The following is a 27,673-nucleotide window of genomic DNA, read 5'->3' on the forward strand; positions in this document are numbered from 1 at the left end:
CTCGGCAGCCTAGGAAACGAGGTGCGAAGCGCGGCAGCGCCCGCCGGTTGCCCTCGTCGAAAAAAGGTGCGACGCCGGGGTCGTTACACGGGCTACACACGCTAAGTGACAGTCGCTGTCACCGCACGGGATGCCCTAAAGATGGCATGCATGTATCGGTAGTACGTACACGCATTTACACGCTTCTTGTTTGCTTTTGCCACGCCTTCATCGCACCTCCGTGTTTGTGGCGTCGCTGTTACCGTTACGTCGCTTTTTTGCTTTTCTTGTGCGGTGAAGATTTTTTTGCTGCCACGTCCTCTCACTCCTTGTTAGCTGCACAGGGAGAGCGCGCAAGCGCGCTTTCTTTTCGTTTTTTCGGCGGCAAGACGACGTGCTCCCGCGCTTCAGAGACCTATACGAGCAGAGGCGGTGTTCAATCGAGCGGAACCGGAAACCGGCGTGTGAACGCGCATGGGGCGAAACGCGTGCCCGGCGCGATCTGTTCGTTCGTGCGGCGCGACGCGCATCGCTGGTCTGCATCCCGAACGAATGCCGCGCGAGGCCCTCTCCACAAGTGCTGGCACGCTGCGGGATGTTCCTCGCTTTGTAGCTCCGGTTTTGGATTCTCTTCACCTTGTTGGCCTTTCAGCGCGCTTGCGCAATGAGGCGTTGTGTTGGCCATGCACATTCATTGCGTTAAAAAAGAAAGTGTATCTGACGTCATTGAGCTGCGAGGCACGGTTGGTCGCCACATGTATGCGCACCTCTACAGAATTGCAGCGATAAGATGATGCGACACGGGCATCTAGCTACAGTGATGACCTTCAATCTGTTTGGTAGTAAGATTAGTGTCCTTTGTAGATATCCCAGATTATTGCGCCGGTGTTCTCACTTGATACTACTACCGAATGAAAGCGTATTACAAAAGTTGGCTGCTTCGCATTGCTTAGCTTTAGGGCGACGAAAAAAAGATGAAACGGTGTATGTGATAAATGATGAAACAGAATTACTTATAACAAGGATATGTATAAAATTACGGTGTAAAAATTAATAAAATATTTGTATAAGAATAAGAGTAAACGTCATGTCTAATTGGTAGGTCGTCGTTTTCTTACCTTTAGGGATATTAAGAATACTTATGCCCTTGTACATTTAGTCACTATAAAAAGAAGATGTGCTTTTTATGCCGTATTATTGGGGGCCATACCGTGGAAAATTTCGGCAACAGCCAAGTAATCGCCGCCTTTTCAACAAGGCATCACCTGTCCAGCGCAAGCAATAATAGGAATCGAAATGGGCCCTTTCGGAAGGAACTCCTTTCCGGCAACGAGTGCACTTCGATCATTTTGCAACCTTTGTGTATACGTAGCACAGTGCTGACCCCTCCCTCCTCCGACGCCCCGTACTGAGCCGCCTGATGACCATAGAGCGCGCCTCATTGCCGCACTGCGTCCCGGACACTCCGAAAGAATGGAAAACAGATAGATATCCCCAGGCTTCACCACCTCGGCTGACCGTAGGAAACCGCAGTGCGAAAAAGCACCGCCGCCAGGGGCTCTCTGTGTCGACAAGAGGCCCTGGCAAGACAAAGTACCTCATCGGTGGCATCGAGAATAGGCTGCCCGCGGCCTTATGGACACGAGCCCCTGGACACCTCGCTAGGGAACGTGGCCCTGGCGTTGCGGAGAGCACCGGTAGTGAATAAGGCGGGGGGAAGAGGGGATGCTAAGAATACTCTCGCAGGCGACAAACGCCCGAGCGGCTCGCGCACATAAGCAGCAAACGACGCGTGCCCACAAAAGGGAGCCCAGCCGTATCCAAAGACAAAAGGCCCGCGTGAAGAAGCCCGAGATTGGAGCGGAGAAGTGTAGGCTAGGACGAAGGAAAGAGAAACGAAGAGGATGCAATGGAGTACAAAAGACGAGGTATAAGACAGAAATGCGCGGCAGACAAATAACACGACGATGTGTACGGCACGTGCGCAGAAAAGCGCGCGCACGCACAGACAATGGGAGCATGCCTTTTGACCAGAAACAGCGGGATGGCGTGAGCGCCGCTGAAGCACATAACAAATGAAGCAGCTCGGGGAGATCCCGAGGGCGCGACACGCAGAACAAGGCGCCTGGAGGCGTCTTCGCCGTCCTATAAGCGATTCCCCGGGAGGAGCACTATGCGTGGACTGCGGCAGTCGACGACACCTCGGGGACCCCGTCCGCGGCTTTGCAGTGATGCTACGATCGCGAAAACAAACAGATGGACACCCGTACGAACGAGCTGCTACCCATCTCGCCCAAAGTTCACCCCCGCGAACTGCATCTCGCTCGTTGGCATGGTTCGTCGGTCAGCGCCGAAGAAAACGACGACAGTTGCTGGGTAGAGATGAGAGAGGGGACGGGGGGAGGACGTAGGACGTTGTCGGGGAACGCTGGGACATTTATAAAAGCCACTGGAGGTCGGTCGTTGTGGTGGCAAGCGAAAATGGGGCGATTAGGTGGCCACTGAGCCGAGACCCCCTTTCTTTTCTTTTCTTTTTTTCCCATTTGCACGAGCATCGTGGCTCGTTTTGTCGGTGACGAGTTCCTTTTTCTTCTTTTGTCATAGGCAGTCGCGTGTAACATCCGGGGCAGCGAGAATGACTGTCAGTTGCGGTCGTTGTACCGTAGTTGTTTTTTTTTTCGCACTGTACCTGCGGTCTCTAGACTCCGCTTGATATGAGCGATCAACGTAGGGATTGTGGAATAACGTGGGTAGCTTCCCTACTATCGCGACAGCGTTCCGTCGTTGCCGGTCGCTGATTGCTCCAACTTACGCGACCGCTGAAAATGACCACGTGCCGAGTAGGGCTGAAGTCAAAATGGGCGAACAAGAGAAGTGGTAGAGGAAAGCGATTTGGGTTTAATGGTTGGGAGGAGTGTTCCCGCACATATTCGAAATGCGCAGCGTAAATGACATTGCACTAGGAAGGTGTTAAGTTCATTGGACGTGCAGTTTAATTTCTCCCCAGTGGAACCGATGATAAAAAGAGCACCGCTTTGTAAATACGACGCCACAAATTGAAATAATTAGCATTGTATGTGCCCACCTTGGTGCTCATCAAGTTGCAGATTCCTTTATGAGCATGACAACGTAACCCTTCCGGCTCGTGAAACTTCCGACGCGCAGGTCCAAGTCCCCGGGAGGACTCCTTAAAGTTGGCTGCCTCGCACCAGAGAATTCCAGAGCTCCCAGAAATGGTCGGCCTCGCGAAAAGCGAGCTTCGCCTGGAGGATTGACTCCCGCGCAAATGTTCGGGCTCTTGGCGACGCGGTCGCCCGGAACAAACGCCGAAGGGAAAAAAAAAGATATAAAAGGATACGCCAGGGAACGGCGGGTATCAGAGCGAGAAATGGCCACACAGTGCCTCTCCGGGCCACAACATCGATGAAATCGAAGAATAAAAAAAAAGAAAGAGGAACGTACGGAGCGCCGCCGTTCCCTCGAAAGTCATATAGCGAACAGCCGACAAACAAACAAGCCAGTGAGCTAGACAGCAAACATGCAAAGCATTGCTGGAAAGCCAAAGCGTCAGGGCTGGGAGGGTGGACAACTTGGGAGCAAAACGCTACAAGTGCGCATAAGGGAGCGGACATGCGCAATACTCTCCGCGGCCACGACTTCGCTGACGACCGTATAGTATTTGTATTTGCTTACAGACTCGTTCGTCGCCGTTGCCCCCCTCCGTGCGCAGAAGAGAAACGCCGGCCACCGACGTCACAGTTCTCCGTGAGCCCCTCCTCCTTGCTGTCATTTTCTTCGTGCCACACTCCTCCACATTTCGGGCCCGCGCTTATTTACTTCATTTTTCGCTGTCGCGTCCTCGGCTCGCTTTTTCGTCCCCACTTTCGCATCAGTTTCGCTCCGTTTCGGCGTATTTTCTTCTTCTGTCTCCGTGTATTTGTTCGCATCTCTTCTGGGCCGCCCCTTTGCTGCTTTTCGTAGCCCAAGCCCCGAGATTACGAAGCGGCTGCCCCCTGTCGGTCGCCAGTGCGCGCGAAGACATATGGCCTCTCGCCGGTGGAATCGCGCCGCGCCAAAACTCGCGAGATATCCATAAGCCAGGGTCTAAGGGGGCGCGCGGGCGTTATAAATATAAGGATCTATTCCGCGAACGCCATCTCGAGGCAAATACACAAACCACCACTGCGGGGCCCTATATCCCTTATGACTCGCCCTCCCACCTTTCTCGACTCACCTAACTCCCCTGCTACGTACCAAGAGTCCGCTCGTGGGAGCGCGAAGTCACTCCTTTTCTTGTTCTTTATCTATACTAAGTTTTACTTTGCTAAAAGAGAATGAACGATGCAGGTACCACCGCTCCATACTCGGGCCGACCCACTCCGAACCCGTCTCTCCCACTCCTCTCGGCATTTCTGTCTCAAACTCGTAGTCTACCTAAGTGCGCCTTTCCTACAGCTTGCCAGAAGGTGTAGGACGTTCGGAGATTCATACATGCGCACAAAGTCAAATAGAACAGCGGCTTTTCTGAGCGACGCGACGAGTAGAATGCATATGAGGAAGAAGCAGCGGGAGGGGGGATAGGCCGGAGTGTCGAGCACGGCGTCGCGCATTACTCTCCCCCCCCCTCGACCTACCTCCCCCACCCTTCCTCCACGCCCCGCGAGAACGAGGGGAGTGGTGGCAAGGACATTTACATCTCGCGAAACATATCGGCACCGTAAAGCACGGGCCGGCGACTTCGAAGGGCGCCGCTGAACTGCGCCGAGAAAGAAGGAAGAGATGTCGAGAGACAGGTTCCGCGAAAACAAATACGCTGGAATGCGGGTCGCATTGTTTCTTTCCCTGCCTTTTCTCGGATCACGGGGCGCCGCTCCCGTTTCTTTTTTTTCTATTTGTTGGCCTCCATTTCCGTTTGTTGGTCCAATCTTGGTCGTTTCTGCGTTTTCGTGCACTCGGCTTCGCGGACGTTCCGCTGGAAGGCTGTATTTTTCTTGTCGCTTCCGTCCTTCGTGTGTCTGAACTCCGGAGGATGAAGGGCCCTATCATTCGCATACATTGGAGAGAATATGGGATCTTCGGGGGCGAAGCGAGTAAAACGTCGTGTTTATATATATTCGCCCACGCAAAGACGGGCGAGCGTGCTTTAGGGAAGACGGAGGGACCGCCGTCGTTGAGAGGGGATGGCGCAGCGCGCGTTGTGGTCTGTCCCGATCCGAAGCTTTGCGACTGCGTGCGTCCGTCGCGGACGCTCCAGAATGGATGGCGGTGTCCCGAACGCATACGTTGTATTCGGCCGCGAATCGCGAAGAGACCTGCAACGTGCACTGCTGGCCTCACCTTGTGCCTTCGGGAGGGCGCGTGGGCAGCCCAACGTATACGTTGGCGCGTAGGCTCTGTGTTTATCGTGTTTTGCGCGTCGTATATTGCTCGCGCGCGCGTGTATTTGTTCGCTTACGCTGTTGAGAAATGTCGAGACCTCTCCCGGACGTAACGTGGCGAGTGTATATATGGGCAGTGGAGCTGAGAGGCACCTCAGAACGGCAGATAAACGATCTGAAAACTACGACCTGAATGTCGAAGTGAGTTTGTTCTCCTCGGGTCATAAACAAAAGACTGTCGGGGTGAAGGGGAATGCATAAGTTAAAGGCCGCAGTTTCTTTTTTTCTTTCTTGAATTATTTGCGCCACCCATTGTTCTTATTGTTGCCGGCAGCAATTTATGTTCGGTCTCTTTCGTTTTATTATTATTATTATTTGATTTTCTTTACTGGTGCATTTGTGGACTTCGGGCCACTACCTCATATAACGACATTTATTCTCACGAGCACGTGAAAAACGAACCTAGAGAGATTTTCGCGACGTCGCTCATTCAGTCTGCCCGCACATTTTCTCTTTCGTTAGTGCTCGCTGAAGTCTCTATACTTTGATCTAGGTACTTGGGGAAAATCTAGGGACTTTAGTTCTCACCTAATGCGTTGAATACACGTACATATAGTAATAGAGGTATAGCAAGAAAGTAGGAGATACTAGCCTTAATGGAGGAGAGATGATGAGTGGTTAAAAAAGAAACTGTTGGGCGAAGAAGAGAAATACATTTGACAGCGTTAATATAGTAGTACAGTCGGTAAACACGTGCTAAGGTCCGTATATTTGGAAAAGAACATTGTTTAGCTTTCTGCGTGGACTTACGTGTGTGAGGCCATGTGTAGTCAGCACGCGGTATTTATGCGAGTCGTTGATCGTTCTGTCGACTGAGCCCTTCTATTGTTTTGTGCTTACGTAATGGCGTAGTGCAAAGTGTCTTGACCATATGCACTTTTGTGCCGAGTGTTTACACGTGTATCTCTCACTCTCTTACACGCATTATTTCACTACCCTTTTTTTCTTTCATGTTTGCACCGTAGAACGACGTCTGCGTTGTTGTTGTTGTTTTAACTGTTTTGCTGTGGAGAGGTTGAGGAGCCTATTGCCTCGGCTACTCCATATCACAGAGTTCTGCAGCGAAAAATAAAATAATAATACAGAACGGTACCCAAAAATTAACAATGCGGAAAAGGAAAAAAAAAACACATAATAGTACACTGAAACCAGTTCAAATAACATGTCAATACACAGTTTTCTTCACGCAGTTCACACAGTCATAAACTATTTTCACGCACACCTTACTACTCTAATGCCAGTATATACATGACCACACTTTACATAATACTCATTTCTGGCTGTCAGTCATAGGCGCTTGTCCAGTCCGGTCTCCACTAAAAAGTCTGTCAGGAAGATTATTGCCTTTTTCTGAAGATGCATCTCAGGCCATGGTCCAAGTAGTTTCTTTATTGTGAGGGGCCGTCTGTCCAAACTTGCTAATTTGTTCTTTAATTTTTCTCTTTCTTTCGCGTATTTAATGCACTCCAAGAAAATATGGCGAACATTTTCTTCTGCATGACCACAATGGCATTCCGGTAAGTTGGATCGATGTATCTTGTGCAGGAAGCTGTTTGTGTATGCAACTTCCAATCTAAGTCGGTGGATCAATGTCTCTAGGTGTCGTGGAAGGTCTGTCGCTATGGAAAATTTTCTGTGTGGATCAACTTCATAAAGTACCGTTTCCTTTGATTTAGGGCTCTCAAACCACTTCTCCATCGAACAATGGTTAGCTCCTTGCGATATAAAATGTCGAATATCCGTCCCAGATATAGGGATTGTGCAATCCCGTCCTTCCTTCAATGCTTTCTTCGCGAGACTATCAGCATCTTCATTTCCCTTTATTCCAATGTGGCTGGGTATCCATTGGAATACGATGTTGTGACCCTGCGATGAGGCATATTCCACAGTTTCTGCGATACATTGTGGTATTTCACCATTTCTGTAGGGTGATCTCACATTTCTGATTAGTTGAAGAGCAGGTTTGCTATCAGTGCATATCACCCATTTTCGTGGATGTGGATTCTCGCAGATAAGCTTAACTGCTTCAAAGATAGCCACCAATTCTGCTGTCGTCGATGAAGATTTGTGCGATAATTTGTACATCTTCTTTTCCTGAATTTCGGGTATAAAGACCGCACAGGCTGACGCTTCTTCTGTGCATGATCCATCTGTATATATCTTCGTTTTTTCATTATGCATTACATGAAGCTGATGAAGTACCAACTGTGCCGCTACTAGAGGTGCCATGGCTGCTTTCTTCTCTATGCCGTTGTGTTCGAACTAATAAACCAATAAATATATGCCAGGTAATGTGCTTTCCAACTTACAGAGATGCTATAGAACATCACGCTTAAACATTATGTGTGCCCAATAAATGCACTAGCTTTGTTTCGCTTGGGAGTGTTGCTTTGGAATGAGCACTAGTGTTTACCTGTGACGTATCCGAAGGCATCGCGATATAACGAATAGCAAGAGTTATTACGTCTTTTCTTTCGCATGTATTTTTTTGTGTGCGTGTGTCGGAATCCACTTGACCCAGGACCATTTTGTGTGCAGAAGATACTAGGACCTTGGGCATCTGCATCAGTTGCGCAGAAAGCGACTAAAGCACTGCTACTTCACTTAAAGTCAACAAACCTGAGCGACCGCCTGTAGACTGTTTGTGCTCCCCGAGTGTGCTCGTGGCTGTGTGTACCTTCTCATCTCTCTGCAACCTCTTTTCTCCCCTTCATCCCTTCCCCAGTGCAGGGTAGCAAACCGGATGTGCATCTGGTTAACCTCTCTGCCTTTCCTTGCATCTTTATATCTCTCTCTCTCTTTTGTGTGTTGATTGCTACCTCAAAAAGAGCGCATTCTCGTGCGCGAGTTCTGCCGGTCGCCGCTGCGAGCGCGCGTGTCGACCCCCGGCGTGGAGGAGCGTGCGCGCGATTGCGTGCGTGCTGGTGGTGATCGCGAAGCGTATGCAAATTAGGCGCGATCGCACGGGCTTCTTTGGTCGGGAGTGCGCAAGTAGTAATTAGCTCTCGCGAACGAGGACGCATTAAATTCATTAGCAGAATCATAATTCAGACGAAAGCAAACTACCGCTTCGTGGAGGAAAAAAAAAATAATGGAAAGGGATAGCGAGAAATAAGTTTGAAACATAAGTTTCGAATAAGTGTGTGGAAACGCGAGCACTTTAACCTCGCCCTGTTTCGCAGTTTGAAGAAAGCGTTTATTTTTTGTTTGCTAATTTTAATAGTCTTTTTCTAACAAAAAAAAAAGGAAAAACAGAGGGTTTGGAAGGAGAAGCGGCTGGTGTGCAATTATGGCACCGCGAGTGAGAATTTCGGCACTTTTTGCGGGACTTCGCCACGATGCGAGTTCTCGCGAGTTCGCGCAGTTCTTCAAATCGAATCAGACTGAATGATTGCTCGAGTTACCGCTTCTGCTCCTGTGCCGCCTTGCTTCGCGATCTGTATGTGCTTTCATCGCGTCGCGGCTCCTTCATTAGTCCGCACAGCAGTTTCTCTCTTTCTTTCTTTTCTTTTTTTATATATAAAAATAAAGAAAAGTATTGCGCGAACTTGAAACATTGTTAAGATACGTTGCTCCTTTTGGTTTTGTTCATAACGCTGCCTTCAACACCTGCAAACTTATGAGAACGCTAAAGCAGTCTTGGAGTGCAGGGCGTGGTGCTAAGCTTTATGGAATCCTTGTAATATATTTCCGGGTTTCCTTAAAAAATTCACCCGCACGCTTCCGTGTTGCGAAGAGAGGCAGCTCGATAGAAGAATTATATAGCCCTGTATGGTTTTTAAAGCTATACCGTTTTTCTAACCTTTTTTTTGTTCCATATTTATAGGAGCATACTTCAAACTTAGAACCCTTAGTACACATCGTCCGCCGTAAAGTGTTGCGCTGGGAAGAGCAAGGGGTCTAATTCCGACTCCGGCCATGGCGGTCGCATTTCGTTGGACCCCAAATGCAAAGAACACCAGTGTACCTAGATTCAGGTACACGCCAAAGAACCCAATGCCGCCGATAATAACACGGTGTTTTCTCCACTCTATATACCGCGATATCACATTGCGGCTTTGGCATGCAATACCCCTGAAATCATCATCGAGTCTAGAGAATTTAAATGTGATTTGGTAGTGCATAAACATGCTTTGTTTAAGCAATTTCGCACCGAAGACAGTTCGCAATAATAATTTCGGTGCTCATGTTAACAATGTCAATAAAGAGCATGGTTTAGTGAACCTCAGCCAAGTCATTCCATAGCAACTTGGTTTTTCGCGCTTCTTGGGTCATTACATATTATCCCTATAGAGCCAAAGTCTATTAACGTTTCGGCATTCATATAGTAATATTTATTTGGCATTGTACCAGCCTTCTTCTATAAGCACGTGCCTCGTGGGACTTGCTGCTGTTTTCGCACGTTAACGGAAATGATTATTAACGCGTAGGCAGCGAGTTCCCCTCCGCGCTGCTATTATTACTTTTCAGGGAAAGCGGTGTTTTCTTACGCACTCGCGGATGTTGGTCGTGCATAAATTACGTCGTGAGTGTATTCGCGACGTGATTATTCAATTTTCTGTAACCTTGCCGTGTTTCGTTTCCATTATTTTTACCGTTCTTTACTTCGAGGACGTGAGTATAACCGAAAAGAGAAAAGAAATGTTGTTGCAATATAGTAGGTCGTACCGACTGACTTTCACTGCCAAGCGATGCAGCTGTCAAGGCTGTTGGGTTTGGAGCAGGGAGCCTTGGAAATTGAAAATTAAAAATTAGTTTCTCAATTCAGATTGAATCGCAGTGACTTCTTCCATTTCATCTTTACCCGTTGAAACGAGACCTCTGTTCATTCATCAGTCTTGAGTAAAGTGTGTTCATTTGGCTAATCAACCTTGAAGGGTTAATCAACCTCGGAGACAAATGATATAGACTGTGCAAACTTTTGCTGTTTAGTTCTGTGCCTTATGCTGTTCAATGTAGAACGCTTGACCATATTGAAGGCGTCATGCTGACGATGGAAGCAGTAAATTATCACTGAAAGAAGCCGGCATTTGTTCCTATAGCGATAACGAAATATTGGAGTTGGAATTTTCAAATATGCTGACGATGGAAGCAGTATAAATTATCACTAAAAGAAGCTGGCATTTATTCCTAGCGATAACGAAGTATAGGAGTTGAAGTTTTCCAATAGCGGGCACAAAGTGAAGGAATGGTGTAAGCCTTGCGTAAATTAGCTTGCACATTAGGCGCATGCGCATTAGCACGCTGTGTGATTTTGTTGGTCGCCAAGCGTTATCTCGTCTTATTGCCCTAAATACCTTGATTGACATTGTTCGTTGGCGCCGTAACGTAGCCGTGATGTGTTCGAGTTCTCGGGAGCAGTTTATGTGAACACGCTCGCGGAAACGAATGGTGGACAACCGGTGACGCGTTCCGTTTATGGGCATGAGTCGTCTCTTCAACCGCGTATATACAGTCCCTCTCGCGTGCAACTCAGCGGGCAGTTGGCCTGACGTTCTGTGCGTGGCAAGGCAATCATTCTCATACGGTTATGCGCCACGAAAAGGCTTGCTGTGTATACATTATAGGCACCATAACGTAGTGTCGAGCCGCTTATATAGTTTATACACAGCGCAACGATGCCGGGGCATCGCACAATTTGGCGGCGCGCGTGCACTTTCGCCGGACACCTGAGCGCGAATCCGGGGCGGCCACCCGAACAGCCCCTCGATGAAGGTGCGCGCATTCACTCCCTTCTTTAGGACTAAAGTGCGGAGCAGGCGGATTCGAGCGAGTGCACGGTCACTGCGAGCGTGCAGCTAAACTAATTTCCGTCCCTGTGCCGACCGCGGTGATCCTGCCTGTGCGGTACTCTCGCCACGATAATCGTCGAGTTGGCCGGTGCTTTGTGCATAGCGAGTGACTTCGTTTACATATAGCACGCCAACCTCAAAATGCGTTGGTAACGTTAGGGGGGAGGGGGCGCTTTTTTCTATCTGTGTACTATAGGCACCAGTCGAGCCATCTACCGTATACATTGTCCGCGAGCATAGGACTATATTGAAAGGGCTGCACTTTGGCGGCGAGGTTCTCACTTTATAAGACAAATTCCTGAAGTGCGTCAGTGTGAATATACTGGTGGTATGGAAGCGTTTATGTCGGTTTAAACCTACCACCGTAAATGGCTCCGGAACGAGGCGGAAACTAATTGTGTACACGTGGCAGAGGCGCTGACTTGCGACATATATGTTTGCTGCGCGGGTTCTCAAGACGAACAAGCTTGGTTAACTTCAGTTTTTAATGGGGTGATCGATTATGCCGTAATGCGGCGGGTGGTGCAGATTGCTTTGCCTGCAAGTCTGGTACTCTCGAAGAACATTGCTTGTTCAGTATTTAAATATAAACAAACGAATACAAAAATGTACGTTCTCGACGCACTTGATGCGTCTTGCGCCGCGTCCTTTGTGTGTGGGCACTAATGCAACCTCTGTCCTCCATCAACCGTGTGCTTCATCGTGCCTCTTGAGGGGAACTCAATGTAACGCAAGAAAAAAAACAGAAGTCTCCGTCAAGTAGTCTTCATGTATCTCTAATAACGTACTTCGTCTTTGCGCGTACGTTGCGGATATGTCCACCGTACAAAAAAAGAGTGAAGTCACTATTGAGGGAAAACATAACAGAAGAAGACACAGAGCTTTAGTTATACACCCTAAGACGATTCGAAGGTGAAAGGCACCTTTTTTTCTTTTCAATCTATATGCCAATCTTGTCTCTTTTCTCCTCCTTACAAAAGTTTCGTGCACATGAAGTGACGTCATAAACTCTCTCGATTTGCGACGTCATGGTGGCGTCATCGCGTGATCACTTTTTGCATCATTAGTAATGACGCAGCTGCCGTATGGCCAATATTCGCGCTCTATAGGTGGCATCTAATTCTCTCGCCTTAATAAAGGCGTTCAGCACATAGCAGACCCGAAACGTGGCAACGAGGCTCTTAGCGCGTTATACACGGTAACCTTCATTGGGCTGTTGTCGGAATTCTCATTCTCACGTACTTTTATTTCACCATAAATAAAGTCAATTTTCACCTTGCCTTTGAGAACTTCACACGGACTTGTTTGTCGTTATCACACGTGATCCCGCGAGAAAGCGTTAAAATCTGTTTTGTTTGAAAACCACGTCGTGTATGTTGACATCGCTTTCTTGGTGCACTGCCGTGAAGCCGACGCAGTTCGCGCGCGGTCAACTGCAGCCAAGGCGGGTCGGGTCGTAAAAGCGCGCGCTGCCGCCGTCTAGCCACCGAGATCTATGGAGTCGGCATAAACGAGCGATTAATCATGCTTTTTTCCGACGCGCGGACACAAGCCCTGTCGCAACAGTGATGCCCCTTTGTTTCGTAGCCGCCCGTACCCTGCGGGTGAGGCTGATGACGCAACAGTGGCGCCGCCTCGCTGTAATTTCTCACACTCCGTGGCTCGAATGCAGAACGACCAGCTCAAATCTGTGACGTCCGTTGGCGGCCTACCAGGCGTGAAATCTATACCGGTCTTTAAAAAAAAACAAACGAAAAACGTCGCTCCGTACGCTTTCGCGCGAATTAATTCGCCTGTCGCCTGGGGCTCTGGTCAGGAAACTATATGACGCTTGCACGTAAAACCAGATCGGCAGCGGACGCGATCCGCATTGATAGAGCGAACGTTTTGATTGCAGCAAGCTCGTAAAATCTCGTTCGCACGCGCGTTTACGTGGTTATAGTTTTGCAAACTGAAGTCGTGGCCGGTTGTTCGCTTCACTCGTTTTACGAAACGTGTAGGGGAAAATAAAAGAAAGACTCAGGTTTAGATTCAAACAGCTTTTGCACTACGACGGTCGTGCCCTGAAAAGCGAGGTGCATATTTTTTCAAAGTTCTAGATTCGAATCTTGCTGTAAGATGGGAACAAAGGGAGCTTAGTATTCAGATCGCAACTTGTCCGCTGCAGGGTATACACCGTGCTGCTATACTGTACATGTCGCACTTCGCAATAACTCGACTTTGCGCAGTTGCGGCAGCGTTCAGACTTGCATAAGGATCTTGCGAGTTACGCACAACTGGTATTCCTATGCAGAGCCTGCCTCAAACGTCGGCACACGCGAGGAGATCGAAAAGCCGGTGAATAACACGAGACACGGAACGCAATGCGTTTGATGAGCCACGCTTCAGCGCCCGCCATATAAACGCGTGTGCACCGGCGATTCTCTGAGAAAAACAAATACGGAAGAAAACGGGTTTTCGAGAATAGCGTGTGGTATGCTTGCATATCCCAATATAGGGCGAAGCGTACATACTGAACGTATCTCCATGCGCGCGCGTACCTCAAGGCATGAACAAAAAAAGTGAAGCACAAGTCAAGAATATGAATAAGTTCATATCGCAGTGAAGGTTCATTACCGTGTGGAAAGCATTTTAAGATGCTCAACCTAGACTCTTGTTGTTTTGTTTTGTTTGCAGCACATCAGCACCAAGCGCTTAAAAGGCAACTCCCGTCTTTCTTTCTTTCTTTCTTTCTTTCTTTCTTTCTTTCTTTCTTTCTTTCTTTCTTTCTTTCTTTCTTTCTTTCTTTCTGTGACTCTTTCTTCCTTCCTTTCTTTCTTTCTGTGTCTCTTTCTTTTTTCTTTCCTTCTTTCTTTCTTTCTTTCCTTCTCTACTACTTTACTAAGGATTTCTTCTGCAATGCATCTGAGAGGCACGCCTAAACGAAACGCAACTGTACGCATCAGAGTGCTCTGCAAACCTTGGCGAAGGAAGTTCAGCGAGCTGCAATAAGAGAGAGCGCAGGGTGTGTTTGCGCGATACACGCCGGAACTGGCCATTGTCGATTCCTAATGAGGAGGACTTTGAGCGTCTCGCTCCCTTAGCCTCGCTCCTTCCAATTATTCCGCGCCTAATTGAATACTGAATCGCACTTGACGCTGCTCGTATCACAAGGTCCCCGGCTCCATAGCGGACTTAATCTCGCACTCTCGATGCGTGCCCGGCATTTCTGAACAGGGGACGGAACGGAGACGCAGCAACGGCATCTTGTTTATTTGTGCGCTCATTTATTTACTGCTCTTTATGTCTCGCGAGGGTCCGCTTGGTGTGGACAGGTTGCTGCCCCCCCCCCCTCCACCTCATCCACTTCCCCTCTGGCTGTTCTCTAGTTTTTTCATCCGCTACATAAAAAAAACTTACCTTAATGGAGTGGCTGCTTGTTTGGCTCCCTGGCAATATTGATACAGCGCGTAAGGCTGACACTTGCTAACTTCATTTTTTTTTAAGACCTCTCCTTCTCGCTTTTTTTTATTCAATCGTCCTCTTAATCAGCAACGCGTTCAAAAGATGAAAGGCGGTGCTGTGAAGTGTCTATTGAACGCGACAAACTGGATGCTGCGCGAAGGAACTACCACTATTAATATCGAGCGGTAAAAAAAAATTACTGCATGAAGCGCCTTGTTGAAGATGTAAAGCACAAAATATGTTAGAGACTATTCACTGAAGTGTGATTTCGATGATTTGTGTGTTGTGGTTCTAGGTATGGTTGGAATATGGACCGCAAACAGGTCTGCATTTTTTTTTTCTTGTGGAGATGACCGAATGTATATGCGTGTTTATTTTGTTCTCAGCTGTCTTTTCATATGTGCCGCCACGTGTCGCTTCTAACTTCGTGAATGGAAGAATAACAAGCGCTGAGCCCACATAATATAATTAGAGCGCCAGCCACTCGCCACCTTGCTTCTTATACGACTGCTTGAATATATTTGTCCCACACGAGATGAAGTCATGAATATTCAGGCAAGGACGTGAACGGCCTGTTGGTTCTGTAGTCTATACAAATGGAACGCTGGACAAGCAAATTACAGTGGCGTCAAGTCTTGGACGAGGTTTTTGGGTGCGCGATAGCTTACGCACGCTGTAGTTTGTTTTGTTTTGTTTTGTTTTTCTTTTACGAATGTGTTGCTCATACTTTACGCTGCAGTTCGAATGAACACGTTGGCTGTGATATGTGGACGGAGTCTTGATGCTTCATACTCATCTCCTTCGTTTCGTCATTTTTTTTTGATGTTATCGATGACTAGAGGCGCTTTTCTCACACGATTCTCTTTCGAAAGCTTGTCATAACAATATGGTCGATCCCACTCCATGGGGTTCAGGAAATACAGGTTAGAATCTTCTGTGTTTCGTTATAGCCTCCGCTTCGTATTCGCTAAGCTTATCGGTTAGCACCACGTCGTTGTTTGTGAAGCCATCGACTCTCACGAGGCTTAAATAAAAGAAAAAAAAATGAAGCCGGGTTGGGGGTGGGCGGGAGTTGTGGTACACAGCTAAGGAAACCAGCTGCTGGGAGACACTGGAGTTATAGCGACGTTTCCTATTATAGTAACACAACCACCGGGTGAGCTGTCGTTTCTCTCCAAGCATTTCCGGGCGAGCAAGTTTCTTCTGTCTTTTCCGAATATTCACAGACAAGAAAAAAGTTGATATGAAATCTGTGGTTCTAGTTCAAGTTAAGTGTTATAGTAGATATGTATGATATCAGAACATAGGTTTCCTTCAAATGAGGACCAGATAACTGTCGGGCTATTTACTAATAATTGAACGAGTTGATTGAAAAATTTCTACGTGACCTCTGAAATAAACTTCGGCGGCGTGCCGAACGCCGAAGTGCTAGTGTCGACACCCACAACATTTTTCCTAGTGCATGAAACTAACGGGACGTGTAAAAACAAAAAAAAACGCACAAATAAAACAAGGACGACCACAAACGCTCTAGTGTATAAAGCAAGCTAGATCATGCGCTTCGGCAAATACATAAGTGCAAAAAAGTCACGACGTGGCACGCTAACACACATGTGGTTGGAATTTCTCGGAGTCACTATTAGAAAAAAGGCTCACACACCGCAGTTGCGTAACAGCATACGCACGCAACGCAGCTGTATAGTCGCGCGCGTATTAACACCACCTCTGGGAAAATACACGGCGGCAAGAAAAGGCCGCTGTATGTGGTATATAACACGGCAGAAAATAGCCTCAGCCAAGCCTCATTTAGCTGGGATTTTCCTCTCTCTTCCCCATCCGTGCGTTTCTAGTCCTTTATTTCACGAAGAACCTCGTCTCTTAGGCCTATTCGTCCTGCTGGCGCCCTCGTGTTAATTGCTTTAATTGTGCGCGGCACAGCTTGCGCTTACGGGCCGTCGTTTATTATTCTTTTTTTTTCCCGAATCGAAAGCAACGAAGAGAGAAACGAGGTCGCGAACAAAGAGGAGTAAAAGTGACAACAGCACGCTATAGATGGCGGGGCCGTGGCGACAGCGCAACGACTCTCGCCGAGCTTGTTTTAATTAATAAAGCGGGGAGAGAGACACGAGCGACGCGACCCCAGCCTTTTCTTCGCCGCTGCCGCTTCTACGTTGTTCGCGCACTGCGGCCATTTTTATTTCTAATCTGGACTTCTTACACCCTTCCCCATCATCGCGCTTTGTCTCGCCTCCTGCAGCCCCCTTCTTTTCCCCCTTCAACTAGCAATTCTTAGTTCCCTCGCTGTTTCAGTGGTGGGCCTCGGGGGCATTCAGAAGGCGGGGGGCAGCGCTGCTAGAGAATAAAGCAGGAGAGGCAGTGGGCTAGATTGAACGCTGGAGTACAAGGCGGCGTCGCGCTTCCGTTCCTTTGAAGCTTTGTCGCCGCCAGGCGTGCGTGCATGCATACCCTCCTCTAGAGCGACTTATGTTTGTGTGCTCCTCGCCCCCACCCGTGAAACAGCTGCGATTGTTTTGTCTCTACGAGAGCCCGAGAGTTGTCAACGGGGGTGGGCGACTTCACGGGATTCGTATGGCGGATATATGTGGAGCAATCGTCGGCTGCGATGCCGGGGAAAGAGGCGATGCGCTGCTTTAACCAGGCTGCGAATGACGCTGGCGTTGCCACGGATATCTGCGTTTCTTTTGAGCCGGAACTAACTGCCTGTGTTGTGGAATAGGGTGAACTCTGATTCCCTCCCAACAACAACAACAACAACAACAATAATAATAATAATAATAATAATAATAATAATAATAATAATAATAATAATAATAATAATAATAATAATAATAATAATAATAATAATAATAATAATAATAACTGCGGTTTACGTCCCAATAAGCACGGTATGATTATGAGAGACGTCCTAGTCGAAGGCTTCGCAAATTTTCACCGTCTGGATTTCACTGACATCGCACAGTACACAGGCGTCTATCATTTCGCCTCAATCGAAAGGCAACCTGCATGGCTGGAATCGAACCCGCGACCCTCGAGGTCAGCAGCCGATCTCCACTGTTCCACCGAGCCGGATAATTCCCACTGCATGCTGGAGCTGTTGCCGTAATCGTCGTTGTTGCCGCCATTGTTGTTTTTGTGCGGCAGTGCCAACACAGGAAAACAATCCCTTGACCTTCCGATTATAGAGCAAACGTGAGTAATCGTGCGTTGAAAAAGAAAGAAGTCGACTGTGCGTTATTCGAGTGTATGATTATCGGTTTATCAGATAACTGATTCTTTTCAGCTCTTACAGTCGTGTTGTTGTGTATTCCTCTCTCTCTAAAACATACGGCACGCTGAAGTTTTTGCAAAAGACTATTCATCATGCTCAGTCGATCAATCAATCATTCATTGAAGCAATACAATACAATGATTAGCAGCATTCCCGAAAGCGCTTTCACAATCTACATTGCTATGTAATAATAATAATAATAATAATAATAATAATAATAATAATAATAATAATAATAATAATAATAATAATAATAATCCGGTCAGCTGAAAATCAAGAGCAGCCCTCCAAAAGAGGTCGCGAAAATTGACTGCAGTAATTTTTGCTTCATGCAGGAGCTGGTGATTCGGGGTATTGGTTTCCGCCGCCACAGTCTGTAGAAATGATTGCACCCATCATTTACTCCGCGACATCGACGATGCACTCGCGCAAGCGGGCAACACTATCTTGTTCGAGGGCGTATACTACTGCCTCGTGGTAAAAGAGAACGAACGGCGCGGACCATCAGAGCTGAATTTAATAGCGTCCCGGTCAAGCCGTGGCTCGGCACCTGCGCCGCAGCCGATCACGACTTGACCTTTCGACCTGCGGAGTGAGATCGCCCGCCTCCGCTTAATTCACCCTCTTGTCCACCGCGTTTCATCCGCCAGCCATTGTCTTCTTCCCTAACTACTTTCTTTTTGTTGTTGTTGTACCCCCGTAGCGAGGACGCTTCTTGCATTCGTGGCCCAGATGAGAGAAACCAAGACTACCGCGCCGCCACCGTTTTTTTTTTTTTTCGTGACCCACCCAGGCCGCTCGCAGTTTTCGACGTGGGACGAGAATAGTCGGGTTATATCGCGGGTGTGTAGTTAGCCACGTCCCACGAACAAACAAAGGAAAAAATAATAAAATAAACGACTACAGGAGCCGTTCCGTGCAAACGCGCAGATCTCGGGCCAAAGGGGACCATAGACACAAGCACGTAGTGCGGGACATGGTAGTTTAGTTTTTGGGCCGTTGAGCCTACATTTACGGAGTCATAACGGAGGGAAGGCCCGCGGTGCTGAATCGCTGACGAAGGCGCTGCTGCCGTCGAGGCGCAGGAAAAGCAAATGACGACGTCGAACGTGTGTGCGCGTTCGTCGAACGTCGTAAAAACTGCGCCGCGCAATGTCTATACGCTAAGTACTGTCCACGTACCGCGCAGTAAAACTATATGAGCAAAGCGGTGACGCGCAACACACCCATGTTGCCGTGCAGCTTCAGCTGCGCGCGCATTATAAAGGATTCCTAACGATGCCCGAAAAGGTCGCGCGCCGTTTAACCCCAGCGGCCGCGGCACTGTACACGCCGGGGGTCAGCGGAGGTCACAAGGTGAACGTGAGAGAGAAGCCGTATATATGTATATGCACGCGCGCAACGGCTTTGGTACAGCCGTTCGACACCGCCCTCCCGAAATAGCAACGTATAGTAGTACATCGCCGCCACCCAACCAACGGCTGGAGGAAGCCTGCCATTTCGACCGAAGGCACATTGCAGAAGGACGTGTAGCGTATGTATGGACGAATACGCGCGCGCAGTGCTGCCTCCCCTCTAATCTTCGGCGCGAGACAGACAGGTACTGCGCCTAGGACAAGATGCTTACACCCCTGGCCGGGCCAGAAGATAATGCGGGCAGAAGCGAGAAAGAAAACAGCGAGGGAAGACTTCTCCCGACCAGCATGGGCGGTTGCTCCGCACCGGTTCGGCACTGGTGCCGTGACACAAGACGTCGGGATCAATTAAGCGCACGCGGCCGGTTCCGCGGCTCTGCGCAGAACCGTTAGACGCTTGCATTCGACCTCCCTGCTTTACACTGTTCTTTTCCTTTATCGTCCTGCTTCTTTTTCTTCTTTTTTGCGTGTATGCATGTGTGTGGTCGGACGAACGGACGACGGCTTACATGCTTCACCTCTCTCGCCTTGTCGACCATAAGAGAACGGAGTGCTTTTTTTTCGCTTTCCTTTTCTTGTTCTTTTGCGCAATGTCATTGTTGTCGAACTGTACTACGATCTCCATTACCATTGTAGTCCGTCCTCTGCGCAATGTGCCTATGCCTAACAGGCATATCGCCAAAGAATGCTCCGTATACTTGAGAATCTGCTTTCTCGACGTTTTCGCCGAAACGCTCGTGCTTGTTACTGTCGCCGTGCTTGCACGAGTAGCCTCTACAATAGTTCAGAAGACTAGTCGCAGTGTAATTGTTGGCGCACATTCCCGGACTCCGGTTAGTCCTGATGAAAAAAAAAACATTAGTGAAAACGAAAGCATCGGCCAATGACACGCTATTTTAGTAGATAAGAAGAGCCTACATCCGACACTGGTCACATTTTATTTAATAAACCGTCATCATTATGCGTGACAGACCCAGTGTCGTTGTTCGCGATGTGCGTGCATTAAATACGTGGACAAAGTCGTTGCAAAAAAAAGAACAACAAAAATCAATGTCGGTGCATATTGTCTTTCTTGTGGCCGCGTGTTGCTGCGGCGTCGTCATTGCCTGATCTTTTTCGGTAACCTAAGTCTAACCTTCCTTCCTTTTCTGTTTGATGCAGACGCCTGCGGCCTCTCAGACGTGGCGCACATCGAAAGCCTGCAGGAGAAGTCCCAGTGCGCGCTCGAAGAGTACTGCCGAACGCAGTACCCGAACCAGCCGACGCGGTTCGGCAAGCTCCTGCTGCGGCTACCCAGCTTACGGACAGTGAGCTCGCAGGTTATTGAGCAGCTCTTCTTCGTGCGCCTGGTAGGCAAGACGCCCATCGAGACGCTGATACGCGACATGCTGCTGTCCGGCAGCTCGTTCAACTGGCCCTACATGCCGCTCCAGTGACCTCCGTCGGGGGTCCACGCGACGTTGGACCCCTGGGCATCCTCACTGCTGCCCACTGCTGCTCCCCTCTGGCAACCGCTGGCCACCGGCCCCGTCGCGGCCACCAGTCCTCTGGCTGCCGAGACGGCGGCTGACGTGCTCGGCGTGCCTCAGGACCCGTTCCGCAGGAACGGCAAGCAGCTGTGACCTGCTCCTTGCAAGCGCATCGCGAGACGTCGCGCGGCCATCCCATTCCACCCGGTGTGTTGTTGAGACGGCGGCACCAAGAAGGTCTCCGCAGTGAGTTGTCGGTTCAAGCAGCGTGCGGATACGACGCCCTGCAGCGGCTAACCCGTGGCTGGCAGCGTCTTGAGGTTCTTCGTCATCCTGGTCCTCGAAGTTATGCCTATGGTCCAGGACCTGTGCTGGATCGAGGCGCCCATCCCGTCATCGTGGTCGGCGTGCTGTATAGAGCGCGTAGCAAAAAGCGGTCAGTGCCCGGAGTCAGTCGGTGACCGCTAACTCTAGACTTACAACAGCAACACCGTCTTGTCGCCGGTGACCTCTTGACGTTCCTCGGCACCACTGTTCCCTCAGTTCCACCTGCTATGTTGGACTACTAGTAGATAACGTTTAGTGGCCTATGGACACGTCACTGACAAAGTCGCCTTGCCGCCGCTCTTTTCTCGAGTTTGCGAGAACTACTGTTGGCTGTCTGCTGTCCAGGGACGTGAAAGGGAAGTTGGTAGCTTGAAAAGGAATCATCTGGTCTCGAGACATGCGGATCGTGCGCATGGAAGCAATGATTGTGCTTGAACACGAGGTTATGCGAAAAACAGCGCATGAGCAACGTTGTATTGTACAGGGTAGGGCGCCAGGAGGCTGCTAATTTTCCAACTGTTCTGCGTTGATTTTTCTATTGAATGTCACAGTTCAAGAAAAAAAAATGGCAGCAGTGGTGGCATCTGATTCGCGTTTTCCATGACCCTCAGGCATTCGGGCGTGCTGTCATCGAATTAGAAAACTACAAGACCTTGAAGAAGCCCCTGATATGTTCAAAGCGCTGCCTGTCGGGGAAGTCCTGTGCAGAGTCACATCTCAAGAACGTACTGCAGCTTGGCCGAGATCAGCCCGTGGTTCTTGTACTTAGACTCTCGCTACTCAGCGCTGTTTATAACTGCAAAGAAGCTCGCTTCTGCCCTTTATCATGCTTGCAGTAAACTGACAGCCAGACTAAATGCCACTTTTCCCGTCTGCTGCCACATCACCGGTGATATCAGTGAGCTAACCATAGTTAATGTCAAAGTCCGGTGACAGAATATAGCCGACAGAAGCCTGCGTCACAGCGGACTGTGCGACGGTGCAGTGTCAGACGCAACTCGAGTTTGTGAACGGGCGTGTGATGAACACCGACAAATGAGGTACAGCTCAACAGTTTGGACCGCAGTTCTCGCGAGTCGCAGAGAACAATCACAGTGTGCAGTGTGTGTTCGGACAATGCATCTTTTGTTCTTGTAAATACGTTACTGACTGACGAGCGGACCAGAAAAAAAAACGCAGTGAGCAAGACATGTTGCCTTTCAGGGCAAACGCTATAGCGAGATATCCTTTTCAGTGTACAGATAATGCATACCTATTCGCTCTCTCTATTCCCCAGAGTAACCTGTCGAAAGTGTTGCTGCTGTTTCTCCCATTGTCCGCTGAATCACTTCCAGCTCATCGCTTCGATACCATACCATACCACCAATTGCTGGATAGGCTGTCTCGAACCTTTCGAGTGATAAAACAGGGAGTCGTATTCAAATGCTCGGCTTGCCTCGCGTGTCAGAAGATTCACACCATGGGTGCCAAATTTACGCATCAAACCCTCGTGCGAAGGCCAAATGCTCATCCATTCTCATTCATTCACATCCACAGAGTGGACCTTGTACGCTTAAGATATGAGATTCAGTAGTTGCTGCTTATTATTTGCCCTCGTCTTACTGCTGCTCTGTAGAGAACATCTACGAAAAAAAAGCTGCATTGAAGGCTCTGCGACCATAACATCATCCTAAAATGATAAGAGAACATTATTAGCTCATTCCTTCGCACCTCCGGAGATAAGTGAAAATTTCTTAGTGGTACAGCCCGTGGCGTACAGGTACCCTGGTTTTTAGAGTGTCTTCAGTATCATGTGGGTTTCATCTTGTAGTGTAGGCACGCCGTTGTTATAATTTGTCGTCTCACCCCGTCATCTCCTAGCTTTCGCAACATAAAAACATTAGTGCTGCTGCCAAATGAACGCAAGTGTCGCCGAGCATCGAACACGTAATGGCATTTAAAAACAGTCCACAGTTTTTTTTTCTGAATTGACGACAGTTTTAGAAATATACATGCCTTGAAGTTAAGCGATCGTGACGTCTGGCCTTTTGATCTACAGTGATGTTTCTCGAAGTTTCGGGCGCAGGTTACGTAACGCCACCACAAAGCCGTCTTCGTTTTCACTTTCTTATCTTCATGTATGAATCGATGGCAACACACGCGACATTCTTATCGTCCAAATTATTGCCGAATATCTCTGAAAAAGCACCTTTCTTGAGGACAAATTGCAGGGTAACAAATTGAGGTGCTGGTTGCCCCGATGGGATTTCTTGAGAGATCCAAATTAGAATTTCTGAAGGAACGCTGAAGTTGAATAACGTAGTCCTTGTTTGGCGAAAGTATATCTGACCATCATATTTCGCTAACTCTCTGCATGCTCCCTTCCGAATGCTCATAAAATTGAGAAAGCCCGAGCTGCCCGATCAGTTCTGTAGACAACTCGTTTTTTGGAAGTATGAAGCCACGGCGCAGAGACATCCACTTGTTGTGAGCTTCCCTACCGGCTCCCTCGTTCTTCTAGGCCATAGCTTTCGCTTCATGTATGGTGCGTCATAAAAAAAACGCGTCCCCACACACATCTCAGTGACTGCAAGTAACGACTGCTAGTGTCTCAAAACAGTTCAGCAGTCGTTGATCTCGGCGACCTTCGACACCGTTGGTTACACTGTATAGTTCTTGCGCTCATTTTATCCCATCTTTCACACGGACAGACAGCCAAATTAAGCCGTTATATGATGAAGAAAAACACTCCACAGCCGAGCTGCATTCGTATACGTGTGTACTCAATTATGTGTGCCTGTGTGTATGTGTGAACGTTGTACACATTGTGGTATTTTATCAGTGTCGATACAGCGTCTTTGTCCTGTTCTATCTGCCCGCTTCTGCTTTGTGAACCTCTGACATTTTTAGGGTAAGAGAAAAAAAAGAGAGAGAGAAAAGATATCGCCTTCCCTTGCGGTGCGTTTATTCATGCTTAGGTGCTTACATAGCGTATAAAATTATTTAAACTATGGTCTGCGCGAAAGAAAACGTTGAAAAGAAGCGTTTCGCGATGAAACTGTCGGCATGATCCTATAAGGTACTTAAAGTGAGTTGCAGCTACCTCAGCTTTTCGATTACCTTGATTGACTTAATGCTAACCTGGAATCTAGAAGAAAAACACTAAAACTCATAATGATAGTAGAGACTCTGCATTGCCTTTTTTTACTAGCCGAGAGTCTGTTAGCGAACAAAGATAAGTGATCCGAGAACAAAGCTCATACTACTTGCCTGTGCTATAGCCACCATAGTCAGATTATACTTCTCTCTGGCCAGAGTAAAACGTAGTCCATTGGCGCAGTGCTTGGGGAGAGCGATCAGGGGTTCACACCACCCAAAGCCGAAGCCCTCTCTCAATGCGCACCTTTACTTTTCAATCTTTACGCACCGCCGGGAAATCTTGGCGCTGTTAATATGTTGTTGGAATGGTTTGTACACGAGCTGTGAATTACATTTCTTCTCTGTGTCAATAAGCGGCCATATTGTGACGGCAGACGTGGATCAGCGAACCAGAGTGTGTTTTAAAGAAGGACATTGATTGATTGCAGTGGTCTGGTTTTAGTCTGCTCTGTACAGAGGGGAAACGTTTTCGTTCTATCGCAGCAACAGTTGCTGTTCTACCATACCAGTGAGAATAAATAAAATCATATATTAACGGATCTCTAGTGCTGTAATCTCTGATTTATATCTTCCTGTCTTGCCTCAAACCTATGCGCAACCAGCGAACATCTTTCGTTTTAATGACGTTGTAGAAAGCATGGTTCTTAAGAACAACTCGTCTGCAAGTGCCCGGGCTGAAGTAGCTGCCATTTGCACACCAGCCCTTAAATGTTCAAATTTCCTGATGTGGCATCGGTTATAAGAATAAAAAAATCTTTAACGTCGCTTTTATTGTACAATATGCAAAAATCTGGTAACGAATTATAGCGAACCTTGCCTTAACACGTCTTTTTGTCTGGACGCTGGTACGACAACTTTGTTTTGCACCACCTAGTGGGCGTACTGCTGCACGCCTGAAAACATTACTTGCCGAGGAATAACCTATTCACTCGTAAATATGGACAAATGAAAAGTAGCTCAAATAATCTTAATCTTTATGAAAAATATGACGCGTGCCACACTGAAACTTGTAGCTTATGTACTCGTGAAAACCAGCAAGGCTGTCTTGCCGTAAAGTACACCACAGAAGTGGCAAGACCTCTGATGGCGTATATTCAACTCGCCACCCAGCGTAAGCGTCAACTCGGCTATAATGCGATGCTAAGACGGCTATGGTGTGCATAGCGATATGTAACTGTAACGGAACCCAGCCGTTCTTGTACTAGAGGATAGCACAGGTGAGACCTTGAATTACGTGATTTTACTACTTCCTAGTAATTACACGCCGTAATGGTCAGTCAAGATTTGTAAATAACGCCCGCCAGCTTTGTACACTGTATCGCGCTTCCGAATTGAGAGGCGCTCGGGAAGGCGCTGAGCTTACCCACACTGTTCAGAGTGTTCCGGCTGGTGTGATTCGTTGATGTGATGAAACGAACAAAGCAAGGCAACGATAGAATGGAAACGCTTCCTCTCTGCCCACAGTGTGTTTTTTTCATGTGCGCGCACTCATGCTTCAGACCGAAGGTGGTCCGCGCACCCACACCCACCAATTCGTCATTACATAGCGCAGTGGAGAGAAGTGATAATGATCACAATAAAGTGCAATTTTTTTTTCCTCGAACGCCGTGCTTCGTCCTGTTGTCAATTGATGCTGGCGTATGCTGTGCATGACTGCCGAAACCACTCCACGGAAATGCACGGCAATGTAGCTTGATACCTCGTTACAGGCTGACTATATAGACGGCGCCCAACTCGCCAAGTCCCGAAACGTCGTACTATTTCATGTCCTCTTTGTTGTTATTTTCAGCTCGTTGCAATACATATACTCATCTCCCACCACATTTCCTTAGTACTGAGAGAAAAAGGGACTAGAAGAAAAAAATCACGAGGCCTGCGCGAAACGTGCAGCACCGTCACAACGAAAACGGGAAAGCGGTCTTTCAGAGACTTTTTTAACACTCTTTGGGTAGCTGCCGCGAGCACACTTGCAGGGCACTCACTACGCATAGAATCAGTGTGTACTAGGCAGGCATTCGCTATGCCATCCTTTGTCATTCTTCGCACAAGCGTGGTACCCACTAAACACTCGCAAGCAATTTTGTGCATTTTTCCATGATGACGACGATGAAGGATTATGCCAGAAGCTTTTGTAATCCGGCGCGCAATCCTCCACAGTGGATATGTGCCACAGTTATTCGGTGAATAAGATCGACCTTTTGTAATGGGTTGGAGAATTCGACGACCCACGACTCGTTGCGCAATTCACACGTTGTGATACCTGGTGGTTGCTTTGCTGTTCCATGACGCTTCATTACTCATATTAACGTGATTCCTTTTCCCGACATCAAGTCTGCCTAAGGCCAGTTTGCCAATGAGTCTCAAGCACCGGCTGGCTCAGTGGTAGAAAATACTGGGTTGGCACTCAGGAGACCCGGGTTGGAATCGCACTGTGCACCAGCGGTGGCGGCGACGGATAACTACGGCGCCACGCGCGACCCTTGTCGTGATATCATAACAGCTTTCGCTGTGAAAAAAGAAAGGCAGATACCATAGAAAATGCAAAGCTATGAAAGTTACAAAGACAATGCATAGTTTCGCAACAATGTCAAACTATCAAGCAGAAAGAAGATAGAACAGACGTACATGGATAATAAAAACAATGTGGCAACGATTTATCAACTCAACCATTCAGGATGCAAGCTCCTCTTAACAAACCCCTGATGTATACCTACATATATATATATATATATATATATATATATATATATATATATATATATATATATATATATATATATATATATATATATATATATATATATATATATATATATATATATATATATATATATTGTAAGGATGACAGCGCCACTGGGGCGCGCTATAGACTGCGAAGTATAGAGGAAGACGAGGCAGAAAAAGAACAGCCCCCCTGCAGCAAAGGCAGTGTCTCTTTGTCTCATTTCATTACACTATATATATATATATATATATATATATATATATATATATATATATATATATATATATATATATATATATATATATATATATATATATATATATATAGTTAGGTAAGGAGTGAATACCACCGACTAATTGATTTAAAGTTTTCATGTTTTACTGGCAAAAAAAGAAAAAAAGCGCGTATCTTTGATTGTCATGCACTATTATTAATGATGAATGCAAGTATTTCGAATTAAGGGAAAGAGATCCGTCTTTATCCCAAAGCCAAACTCGTGCACACGCCGAAAGTCATTGTCGACGCCGCGGTATACAGAGTGATCGCATCGCTCAGGGTTCGTCATCGGGTGTGGGAATAAGAGAAATAACAAAAGCTACCACGCGAGCCTTTCATATTTATCTCCCCGCAGCCGTCCCGCCTGTCATGGGCATAAAC

General features: G+C 47.7%; 1 protein-coding gene across 1 annotated transcript in view; it reads left to right on the forward strand.

Moving 5' to 3' along the window:
- LOC119159548 (COUP transcription factor 2) overlaps nucleotides 1-25,894 on the forward strand; it is a 152,807-nt gene extending 126,913 nt beyond the window's left edge. Inside the window, exon 4 of the mRNA XM_037412350.2 lies at nucleotides 20,519-25,894. Within this exon, the coding sequence (XP_037268247.1) occupies nucleotides 20,519-20,793 (275 nt within the window). The 3' untranslated portion in view covers nucleotides 20,794-25,894. The remainder of the gene's footprint in view (nucleotides 1-20,518) is intronic.
- The last annotated feature ends 1,779 nt before the right edge of the window (nucleotides 25,895-27,673 follow it).

The sequence above is a fragment of the Rhipicephalus microplus genome, unplaced genomic scaffold, assembly GCF_043290135.1.
Source record: "Rhipicephalus microplus isolate Deutch F79 unplaced genomic scaffold, USDA_Rmic scaffold_83, whole genome shotgun sequence".
NCBI classification, from domain to species: Eukaryota; Metazoa; Arthropoda; class Arachnida; order Ixodida; family Ixodidae; genus Rhipicephalus; species Rhipicephalus microplus.